Source organism: Liolophura sinensis, chromosome 8 (assembly GCF_032854445.1).
Source record: "Liolophura sinensis isolate JHLJ2023 chromosome 8, CUHK_Ljap_v2, whole genome shotgun sequence".
In the NCBI taxonomy this organism is placed as follows: Eukaryota; Metazoa; Mollusca; class Polyplacophora; order Chitonida; family Chitonidae; genus Liolophura; species Liolophura sinensis.
The window spans coordinates 37,223,230-37,234,497 of NC_088302.1; the positions used below are offsets into that span (position 1 = coordinate 37,223,230).

At 40.1% G+C, this 11,268-nt stretch overlaps 1 protein-coding gene across 1 annotated transcript in view; it reads right to left on the reverse strand.

Moving 5' to 3' along the window:
• Nucleotides 1–8,422, reverse strand: part of LOC135473808 (gamma-aminobutyric acid receptor alpha-like) — a 28,072-nt gene extending 19,650 nt beyond the window's left edge. The window contains exons 1-2 of the mRNA XM_064753711.1: nucleotides 8,321–8,422; nucleotides 7,824–7,906 (exon numbers count right to left, since the gene is read on the reverse strand). Of these exons, the coding sequence (XP_064609781.1) occupies nucleotides 7,824–7,873 (50 nt within the window). The 5' untranslated portion in view covers nucleotides 7,874–7,906; nucleotides 8,321–8,422. The remainder of the gene's footprint in view (nucleotides 1–7,823; nucleotides 7,907–8,320) is intronic.
• Between the last annotated feature and the right edge of the window lie 2,846 nt (nucleotides 8,423–11,268).

Here is an 11,268-nt window from a genome sequence, read left to right on the forward strand (position 1 = left end):
TACATTTTTTCATTCTTCCTCACTGTTGTTTATGCTGTATGTCTTGTCACAATTAAGACCTTAAAAGAGAAAGTTGTAGCTTCCTAGTAGCTTGGCGTTAAGCTTTAAGTGTATACTGCAACGACTGGTTAATCCGGATCAGCATAATGGATATGGTGGGGTAGCTTACTTGCCTTCAGTAAGCTGTCTCAGTGAAGTAGCACTAGATAAAAGAGCGGTGGAAATCCGTCCTGCAACAAGGAGGCATATTACACGTACATGCACCCCAAGGACGCTTTCGATAAATTAAGTATGGTGTTTAACCCTAAGCACTCACTCACTCCACTTTGTGGTTTAAGAGTCGTATAGGAATGTCAAACTTAACTTATAGATGGAGAAAAGGCTATTATATCTACACAGTTACGATTTACTACCCAAGGACGCATACTGGGTCATTGTCATCGTTGGTGAAACCACGGGTTACTCTTCTTACAGGAAAACGCCCGCGATGCCAGGGCCACCGACTGCAAATCTAGAAGATGAGGGTTTCAAGGCATTAAAAGTGACCGGCAGGTTAAAATTTAATTTCCCAGGCATGTCAGTTGTGTTTCAGAAAACGACCATTACCAAAAACTGTCAGTTGGATGCCTTGAATCGTGCAGTACATTGTATTTTAGTACAAGACAAGGTCATAAGTAAACAGGGATGGTGTGGTCTGCTTGGTAACTGGGTCTAATTCCGCTTAACCGGGGCTAGAGGAGTAAACATAAATACATTGTGGAATAAAAACAATATACATAATTTTGATTAACGACAATTTATGAACTAGTATGGCACACGATTTGAATATTGATTAATTACACGCGCTTACAATATTCCTCGCGTCTTTCCGGTATCAGTAATTGAAACCTGTTGTTGACCTGTTGCTTCTCAGTACATGACCCCGTCTTAATTTCGTACTTTCTGATTTCTTTGGTGGTTTGTGTTGAATGTTATTTTGGAAATTGGCCATGTGGAAATCAAGGTGGAACGTCTATTATGGTTCACATTTTGTGTATGTCATGTCTTGTGACGCCTAGATGCGAAAACAAAAAATCCAAGAAAGTAAAAACCCAAAGAGAAACTGGAGTTAATTGAAGTAGGTAGTAAAAAGTAAAAACCAAACATGGACGTTAAGAAAGAAACCCAATTCGAATAGGACTTGTTGCCGACTTGCCATTGACGAACTATAGGCAGTGTAACGACGTCAATCAACACTCGTGGCTAGTTAACGATCGATTTTGTAATGTTTATGGAACCTCTCTTTCAAAAGACTGTGGAGGTTCTCTTTCCTCTCTGAAATTATATTACACCTTGGAATGGGCGCGGAGCGAAGGAAACACGTCTAGACGGCGGAGTAGTGTAATTGCGTCACCCAGAAAAGATAGAGGGTAGGGACAGGTGTCTGTTTCGGGAGGAAATTATCCGGCGATTGAATCGGTAAAGACCCAGGGAGCCCCGAGACACATGGCTTCTCGTTATACTCATCCTGTGAGCTGAATATTTAAACAATTGTAATCCAAGCCACCGAAGCAGTTGAACAAATAACAAACGTCCATTGGAAAGTCGCTTCCCAAAGTTGGACAGTGTGAGATAAACTACAAGCAAAATTCCAGATGGCAAATTTCACTGGGGTCTTTATTTTGTGCATAAACGACAATATGGAGCCCCAAAGTGTCGCCTTTAGAACAAACCTGATGGTTTTAACGTTGACTTCGCAAATTTTATCTTCGTATCAGAAATCTTACCTATGAGAAGCTGAAACGAAGGGCTATCTTTTGCAAAGGAAACGTTCAACAAATAGCAGTTTAAAAGTTGAAATCACTCACAGTAATATCGCCTGGTTTCATGTTGATACAATATCAACCATACCAGCGTGTTCCATGTAGACACGGTATCAGCAATACCAACCTGTTCAATGTAGACACGATATCAACCATACCAACCTGTTCCGTGTAGACACGGTATCAGCAATATCCCACTGTCCCATGCAGGCGTCGACATGTTGCCAGGAAAAAAGTCTTAATTCGTGCAGACATGATATAAGCGCCTTGTTTCATGTAGACACGATATAAACAATATCAATTGCTCCATACAGATACGTCTTCACCGTTTTTTCCATGTGGACACGATATCTGTCAACTCTGTATATACAGACACATAGTAACATATTGCCTTGTTTCATGCAAACCCGATATCAGAAATTACAGCTTGTTCCACAGAAAGACGATATCAGCAATATCAATTGTATCATGTAAAGATGATGAGCGCAACACGGCCTTATTCCATGCAGACACGATATAGGCAATACCAGCTTGTTCCATGTATATTTAGACGCGATATCAACAATATCAATTGTATCATATGAAGGCGATCACAGAAACACGACGATGTTGAATGAAGACACGATACCAACAAAAACAGCTTGTTCTATGAAGACATGATTTCAGCAATATCAGTTGTTTGATGTAAAATAAAATCAGCAGCACGGCCTTGTTCCATAGATACATGATTCCTGAAGTACCATCTTGTCCCATACAGTCGGAACACCAGTAGTGACACCTTGTTCATTACATATGCGACCATGAAATACTGCCTTGTTTCATTAAGACTTGATATATACAATATACCCAACATCACTTCTTTCCAAACAGGCCATCTCCGAAACAAAAAGTTTAGAAGTTGTCTTGTGGTGGTGAAATATGTGCAAGTTACCACTGGGTCTAGATAAGAACTAGTCGGTTAATTATTCGAAAACTTCCGATGGATGAAGTGTGGTGTCGGTTTATAGCTTCTGTTGGGACTGAGAAACGCCTAAAGCATGTACTATCATAACCTTGGGCTGTGGGTACAGTTATAGCATTTCAATAGTGTATCCTGCATTTTTTCAACAAAGCAGATATTCCGATATGGAGACGTTACAAATCAACCAAAAACATTCCTCACATGTAAGTCAGAAAACAAACTGTTCTATGTTGAAGTTGTTCATTATCAACATGTCCATGGGGAAAAAGCACATTATAATATCTCCCACACTAAAAAAATTTCCTGGTTTTACTCCAGTCACAGACAGTAAATGTTTTGAATTCCCTTCTTTTCATTGTTTTAGGGCCTCATTGGCTCTATACAGTGGACAGCTACATGCTGTTGTTTATGTCGTCTGGCATGAGGTTCTCTGAAGATTATTTGTTTTCAATAAATATGGCATACACATTGAGCACGCTTTACAGTTGAAAAACTGTACGTTACATGTGGGACAGCTGGTCAGTTATTTGCCAGTGGTTTTCCCCGGGCAATACAAGATCCCCGATGGATGAGACTGACTGAAGTTGAAATATTATTTATTATGGAATTAACGACCCACCAATCAGTCAGTTGACTCTACAATAGAATAATATGTGAAGCCAAAGACATCTGACTGCTTTTGTACTTTACTTATCCAACTTTAAACATTTTCAAAGTTGTTTCAGTAATAGTTATATTCATAATCATGTTGTCGATTATACAGTTGAGCTCCCCCAGTCTCAAAATGATCTCACCATGTTTGGTATCATGTTTATGGCTGAAAACGATGGACAATTTCTCTATGTACTAAAGGCCATATGTAATCATGTCCACTAATCTATACCAGCTTAATTTAGCACAGGCCTGGGATAAATTTAGCAGTGGAACAAGCCTGGACTAATCTGTGTAATTTGCGCGTGTTCAAACTTTTCTAGCCGTTTATGCTGATAACGGTAGTAAAACTGCCTTGGGCTATTTCTTGAAACAGCACCCTGTTAAAACGGTCCGAGCGTGATGACCAGAGCGAATAATGCTTTATAACTGTGACGGATCCAGGCCTGCCGGGTGCAGGTTCAGTGTGAACTGACACAGACGCGTCCAGTCTCATGCACTTGCTCAACCAGTAATTTTCACAGAACCAGAACCAGATTGCAATGTACCAAGACTGAGTAAAGAAATGGGTGAAATGTCTCATATTTGTGAGCAATGCAACTATTCCTAATGCAAATCACTTCCGAATCATGGTTATAGCCTGAACCTATACTCAACTGCTCCATCGTTGAGATTCATTTTTGTTGGTAATGGAACTATTCTTGATGCGAATAATTTCAAATCACTCCTAGGTTCATTCTTAACCCGTATTGAATTACTCAAATGGTTAAAAAGGTGAGACACCCATTCATTTTTCTGACTAATGCATTTTTGACTGATGCGATTCTCTTCTGAGGCAAATGACCCACCAATTTTGCCTGAACCTGTATTGAATTACTTCCACCAATGAGTCAATTGGCTGAAAAAGTGACACAAAGATTCACTACAAAGAGTGAGTCGCAACTATATGACTGAGATGTTTCTTTCATCTTTATGTACCGATAACCTTCCATGAAATTAATTTCAGAAATAATATATAGATATGCAGTGTTTCCTGTCCGTTGTCTTATGTATATCTTCATCTCAATGCATTGAGACTGTGAAACTCAGTCTTTCTTCAGGAGGTACATGTATGATAGCCAACGGCTCAGTGTTCAGTCACATTACACGCAGGGTACTACCGTAATACTGTGAACTGTATTAAACACTAATGAAGTCAGAAAGCTTAGTTCATGATACACAACATAGGGGATTCAATCTGTTCTAGAACTGAAGTCATAAGGGAAATATACCATGCTAATATGACAGCATATGTTTGCTTACTTACTTATTTCATTGGTGCCTAAGGATAGTCGTGAGTTTTCCCCTGGGCTGTATCCGGTTTTCTCACGCCATAATACCGACCACCTTTGTATAAGTGAAATATTCTTAATAGAGTGCGGCGTAAAACACTAATGAAATAAATAAATAAATAAAATATTTGCTTTGTGTTTTACGGATATTATATGTTCATACAGGTACCATTTGTCAATAAACAAGTACGAAGGAGGATCTAATTCAACCATTACATCATGTTAAGTTATGTTTTTAAATATGTCTGCGTTCATGTTTACATGTATTAAAAGGACAAGGTGAAGCTATCGATATGTCACAAAGTTGTCGACTGATTGACTGATTGATTGGTGTTGAACGCTGTGCGTGTATGTATTTCTTAAGGCGGTCATTTTTACGGGTAGAGGAAAGCGGAGGGTTTGGAGTAAACAGCTGGTCTTTGGTAAGCTGCTTATTACATGTGAGGCACACATTTTCACTTGTAATTATAGCTTAAAATGAGTATGCAATATTGACGAAAGGCCGTTTACAGCTGTGACATAATATGTAATAGGTATATATGGTGGTGTACATCTGTGACACAATAAAGTAATAGGCCTATATTGTGGTGTACAGCTGTGACACAATATGTAACAGACCTATATGGTGGCGTACATCTGTGACACAATATGTAACAGGTCTATGCGGAGGTGTACATCTGTGACACAATATGTACTAGGCCAATACAGTGGTGTACAGCTGTGTCACAATATGTAATAGGCGTATATGGTGGAGTACATCTGTGACACAATATGCAGTAGGCCAATATGGTGATGTACAGCTGTGACAATAAAACAAAAATGTAGAAAACTGTAAAGTTGGGACATAACTCGGTGTTGACGTGAAAACAAGCCTTGTCGGCAATTCTCATGTAAATTACAAAACACGATAGGGCTCCAGGCAATTTTCTACTCAATTTTATTTCTCAGCTAGGAACGGAGATCGGATTACCATGGATTGTTGAAAAAAGACATTTTTTAAAACTAAGAAGACAAGAGCTCGTGATTCAATACTCCTCTCGAGCTTGCGTTTCCTCTTGTAGAGGACAGGGGTTCCGTCGTGGTGGGCGTGGCGCAAAGCTCTCTGTCAGGTTCATTTGGGTTCGCAGATACGAAGTGAATACTCTCTGAACACAGAATACACTGAAATTTCACCTGACAGCGCAGTATTTTCGATGCGATGTGAGGAATACAGGTTATTGTAAAGCACGTGAAAAGAAAAAGTCATCAATCGATGAGCCTTAACTTAAAAACCATCAACGGCTTAAAATGTCAGCTTTATGTCATTTACGAAACGCTGTGTTGATGGGGCGTTAGCATTGTCTTTATAAAACATGGATGAATTAAAAATGTGAGACAACGTTGATGACATTTGAAATGGCAAAAGGAGAAAAATCTTTCTGGTATCGAACGACGCACCTGTGATGAGTTATCTATTGTCCATGCGTGTTACGACTGTCAGAGCAGTAACACATTTTCTAATAACTGCAAGAGAATATCCACGGCCTTTCCTAGATGTTGTCAAAGGTTTGCCTTACATGAAGGAATAATACAATCAGTACTAAGGTGAATTTTGATTCCAAACGTTCGCTTTATCCCAGCTCTTCCTTTTTAAAGTGTTAATGTTATCAGTAATGAGAATGACTGCGTTTCTTCCCAATATAAAGTGTTTATGTAATCAGTAATGGATAGTTTCCAGAATTGTTTCTTACGTGAAGTGTTAATGCGTTCAGTAATGAGAACACTGTGTTCCTCCAAGACTTCCATACTTGAATAGTTAATGTATTTATTAATTTATTTACTTATTTATTTGATTGGTGTTTTACGCCGTACTCAAGAATATTTCACTTATACGACGGCGGCCAGCATTATGGGTGGAAACCGGGCAGACCCCATGGGAAACCCACGACCATCCGCACGTTGCTGCAGGACCTTCTCACATACGGCCAGAGAGGAAGCCAGCGTGAGCTGGACGAACTCACAGCGACGACATTGGTGAGAGGCTCCTGGGTCATTACGCTGCGCTAGAAGTGTTAATGTAATCAGTACTGAAATGTATTGTATTTTCAAATGTAGAGTATTATCAATTACATTAATGTTTCAAGTCATGATTTGGAAACACAGTTTCAAATACTTCATGGGATGTAAACATCTTAAAACATCATGCCTTTTAATTTTAGCGCTTAATCTAAAGTAGACGATTGGAAACACAGTTGTATTCTTTGACGATTACATTAACACTTTATGTAAAGTGTGCTTCGCGTTAGTACTTTACATTAACTGTCCATGTAAATTGGATGTTTGGAAACATGTTGCCCCTTGTGTCCAGGTTAAAAATCACCATGGAGGACAGAAGTCGTATACATGTAATACAGTGCTCCTAATTGCTGATTACATTTACACTTTATGTAACGTACACATCTGGAAACGCAACACTTTTCATAATCAGTTAGACATCTGGAAATTCATTTTTCCTAATTAATGATCACATAAACACTTCTTGTAAGATAATTGTCTGGAAGCATAATTTACTTATTGCATTAACATGTAATGTTTTACGAAGTCTCATAATATAATACAACACAGTTCGTAAAGTACCACAGTTTTTTAAAAAATGGAATCCATCAGGTTTATCCTGTGGGATTCTAGTCATAACATAATCGTAAAATTTCCCATTTAAACATCGGTGAAAAACCGTATGAAATTTTATACGGAGAACAGCACACATTATGAATCGTGACTGTGCATCTGGTGGAAACAGAATACTAATAAGCAGAAAACAATGTCTGACCAGATCGTTTATCATTCTGCGGCAAAGTTTGGCTTGTACATGTGTTAAAAGCATGTGCCTGGTGTGTTGTCGAAGACCATAATGTTCTTTGTCGATTCCACAATGGCCTTTTAAAGGTGAGTTAATATTTTAAATCTGTCGCAATTTGAATTTCGTTAATGGGCAATTTAGACTAAAGACACTATTGAAGTATGAACTATTAAATTAAGTAAGAAATGGTTTTGTTGAGCCAGTCTTTGATCATAAAGATAACAGTAAAATATACTCACCACATGAAGAAGACCACGTGGATAACTTTCCGGTTATCAAAAACCTCCATTATCGGCAAATATCGGTACAATCAGCCTCGGGGCTAGATGATGGGAAAAAAGATGGGTGATAATGAAGAATGTTGTCGGGCGGAAGAGGCTCTGGTAAATCTCATTATTATGTCATTTAAGACGGATAATGAGAACTGGGTGGCTCGCATCTTTGGACATCTTGTTAAAAGATGAAATCTTCTGGGAAAGTAGGCCTACCCATGAATCAGGAGTTCTTTCTATAGGGAGCACAAAACCAACGTCTGATATGGTCCGTTTGCTGTTTAACCGTCCGATTATCGGAGAAAGCGTTCCCTTTTTTGACATCACGATCACAAACTCTAGATTTTAAATATGTTAGCTAATATGAATTTCTCAAATCAACTTCCGGCAGATTATTAAGCCTTATGCCCTTTTTTCTCTCTCGGTATGATTCTCATTGTCGTACTATAACGATAAGCACTTACCTGACCGCTACAGTCGGTTACTTTGCGACTCGGGGGACACCTTAAGCCCACAGTAATCCTCTCCTGATAATGACGTTGACAGAAGAATCAAAAACTACCCTCAGACTCAGGTAATTAGTGAGAGGGGGGATCCATTAATGCGGTGTAGATACCGCCAGTCCGATACCACAGATAGACAAGGTCCGCCTTATCCCAAGTGGGCGTCATCACAATGGTGTCTTAAACAGAAGTACTTCTTTGGTCGTATAATGCATGCGGGTTCTTCGTTCGCACTAGCTCGCCTGTCACTGTTTGTTGATTTCAGCAAACCAGATCCTGGGAGTCGTACAGTGAAGCGATTCCACTGAGCAGCGGCTCCGAAGGGAACAATTACTGCATCCTGCGCGATCACAATCAGACTAGCTTAACCAATGCGCCAACGATCATGAGCTTTCATTTTTCAAGCTTTCCAGCGAGAAGTGACCGTTGAACAATTCAATAGAAATATCTACCAATAGGAACGAGGGAGGTGACCTGCATTGCTCCAAATCGCTCGAGCTTTGCTGCCATAAGGATGCAGTTTAATTCCGCCACCGGCACCGAGGGACACTATCAGAGAGACTCCCTTTCCCAACCCACTGACTCTTTTACATTGATTTTTCTCCACCTTCAACACAAAAACACTCGGCCAGATGAAAACATACGCGATGAAGATTTCTGACTTGTTGGGCATGACAACCCCACTTATTTCCCCAATTAACACTTGCCGGCATCTGTGATGCGTTTGCCAGTCAGGGCCCTCAACTATTTATGCAGTCACTTTCCGGATTACAACAAAACTAATCAAACTAGCAGAGGCACGACGTGGGCTGGAACAGCGCGACTTGAGCGCTGTAACACACTGCCGCTGTGTTTATTGAACACAGAGTGTCAATATCTCCGATCCAAATTTATACCAGGTAGAGCGGAGGCGGTCGGCCTCACGTCTGCACTTCAACTCAGCTCATACTAAAACTGCTCTCTGTTTCTAGTCAGTGAGACTCTAAACGCTAGTTCAGCCTGGAATCCATAAATGTAATACCCCGCTTTAAAATATTATCACATTCAAACACACCACTATGCACTTCGCGATTTAAGCTTAAGTTTTGTACATTTGTACTGGTAGCCTTTCGTCCCCAACGGGGTGTCTGGTTTAAACCGACGAATAAATGATCCAATAGAACATTGCTTTATCTATACATTTCCAGGATCGTATAAATATTTTATTTATTTATCTGATTGGTGTTTTCAGCCGTACTCTAGAATATTTCACTTATATGACGGCGGCCAGCATCGTGGTGGAAGGAAACCGGGAGGAGCCTTGGAGATCATGACCTGGCAGTCCTTCCCTCATATAACCGGAGAAGAAGCGAACATGAGGCGGAGTTGAACTCACAGCGACTGGACTGTTTAATACCATAGACTTAAATAATATATCAGCATCTTTTCCAAATTGTCTGGAAAAGATGTCCATAAACGCTGACACTTCTGGACGTTGTTAAAGACAATGTATTGTACCAGCTGTACACAATGACTTTTTCAGTTTTTAGCAAGCACATGTACACAAATCGGACTTGAGTTCAATCCGATTCTAGGACAGGAAATATTGAAAATTCCCTTCCTGGCTTTGTTCTCGGGTAACGGTAGATAGTGTTTTCTCGTGTGGTCTTACGTGAAGATTGTTGAAGACCACATGACTTCCATTTATATGTCACTAAGACACAAGTTCGACAGTATAATTCCGGATTACTTCACCCATAATGCACTTACCATTAAAATTTCTTGAGTGAGGCGTTAAGGAACAATCAAAATACATAATAAAGCTCAACGGGTGTTTGTAATCACCATGTCAGGGATGTTGTGAGATTCTAGGACTAGAACTAACAACGACCGCATTGGTGATAGGCTCCTGGTCTTTGTCCTGCGCGCGGCCAGTTAACCACTCGGCAATGGACGCCATTATTTAAGTTTATAGAGCTACCACCTGCTTATTAAGTAGTAATCACCCTATTATGTCATCTCCGAAGGGCTGCGCTACCAAATATTTATCTTATTAGTACCTCTAGTACCGCTAGGGCACACCAGATGTGGGTTTAAACCTGGCCGTGGACAGGGAATTTGTAGGTTTCCCTGTTTTCACTGCTTTTGGACCTTGGAGACAATAAGCGGTCGACGACGTAGATTAACATGCTTTCAAGACCGCTGCTCTTCCAGCAACATACTCCTAACAGCATACACCTTCCAGTATACTCCTAACAGCGCCTACACAGCTTTTTCATTTCGGTTTACATCGCTGTCACAGTCATTGTGGTCACGGTAATGAGACAGGAAGTGGTGTTGGAAACACAAATCCTCTGTCTCCACTTTTTGTTCCTAATAACACTGGATACACATCCATTCTCTCTATCTAAAGTATGCAAACCATCATTCTAATTCACGTCTTAAACAATTTTAATGACGAATGTTACTTAAACAGCTTCTCGCAAAGAGAGCAGTGGTGAAGCTAAGCCTAAACAAGCGTGCGTGCCTCTCACAGGCTCCAAAGGTCAAGATTGTCTATAGGTGACAGTGATGTACTTGGTTCACCACGATACGCATAGCTACGTTTACATTTGTCGATATAACACAACCTACATAAGCACATTCGACACTCTCTCGGTCACGGCCTATGCACGTTGTTGTATATTAGGTGAGTACAAGCCAATTTTTCAAGTTCTGGACAATCTCTTAGTTTCAGCTTGATTAACCAAGACGTATATCACTGTAAGTGAGTAATCCGTAAGGTAACTTAGAACAAACATATCTGTAAAGCTCTCACACTTGCGTAACAAAGCTGTGAAAGTTCAACTTCTGGCTTATTCAACATTAATTCAAGATCGATACGCAGGCTTAATGGTTAGAGTGTCCGCCTCGAGGATGGAAGACCTGGG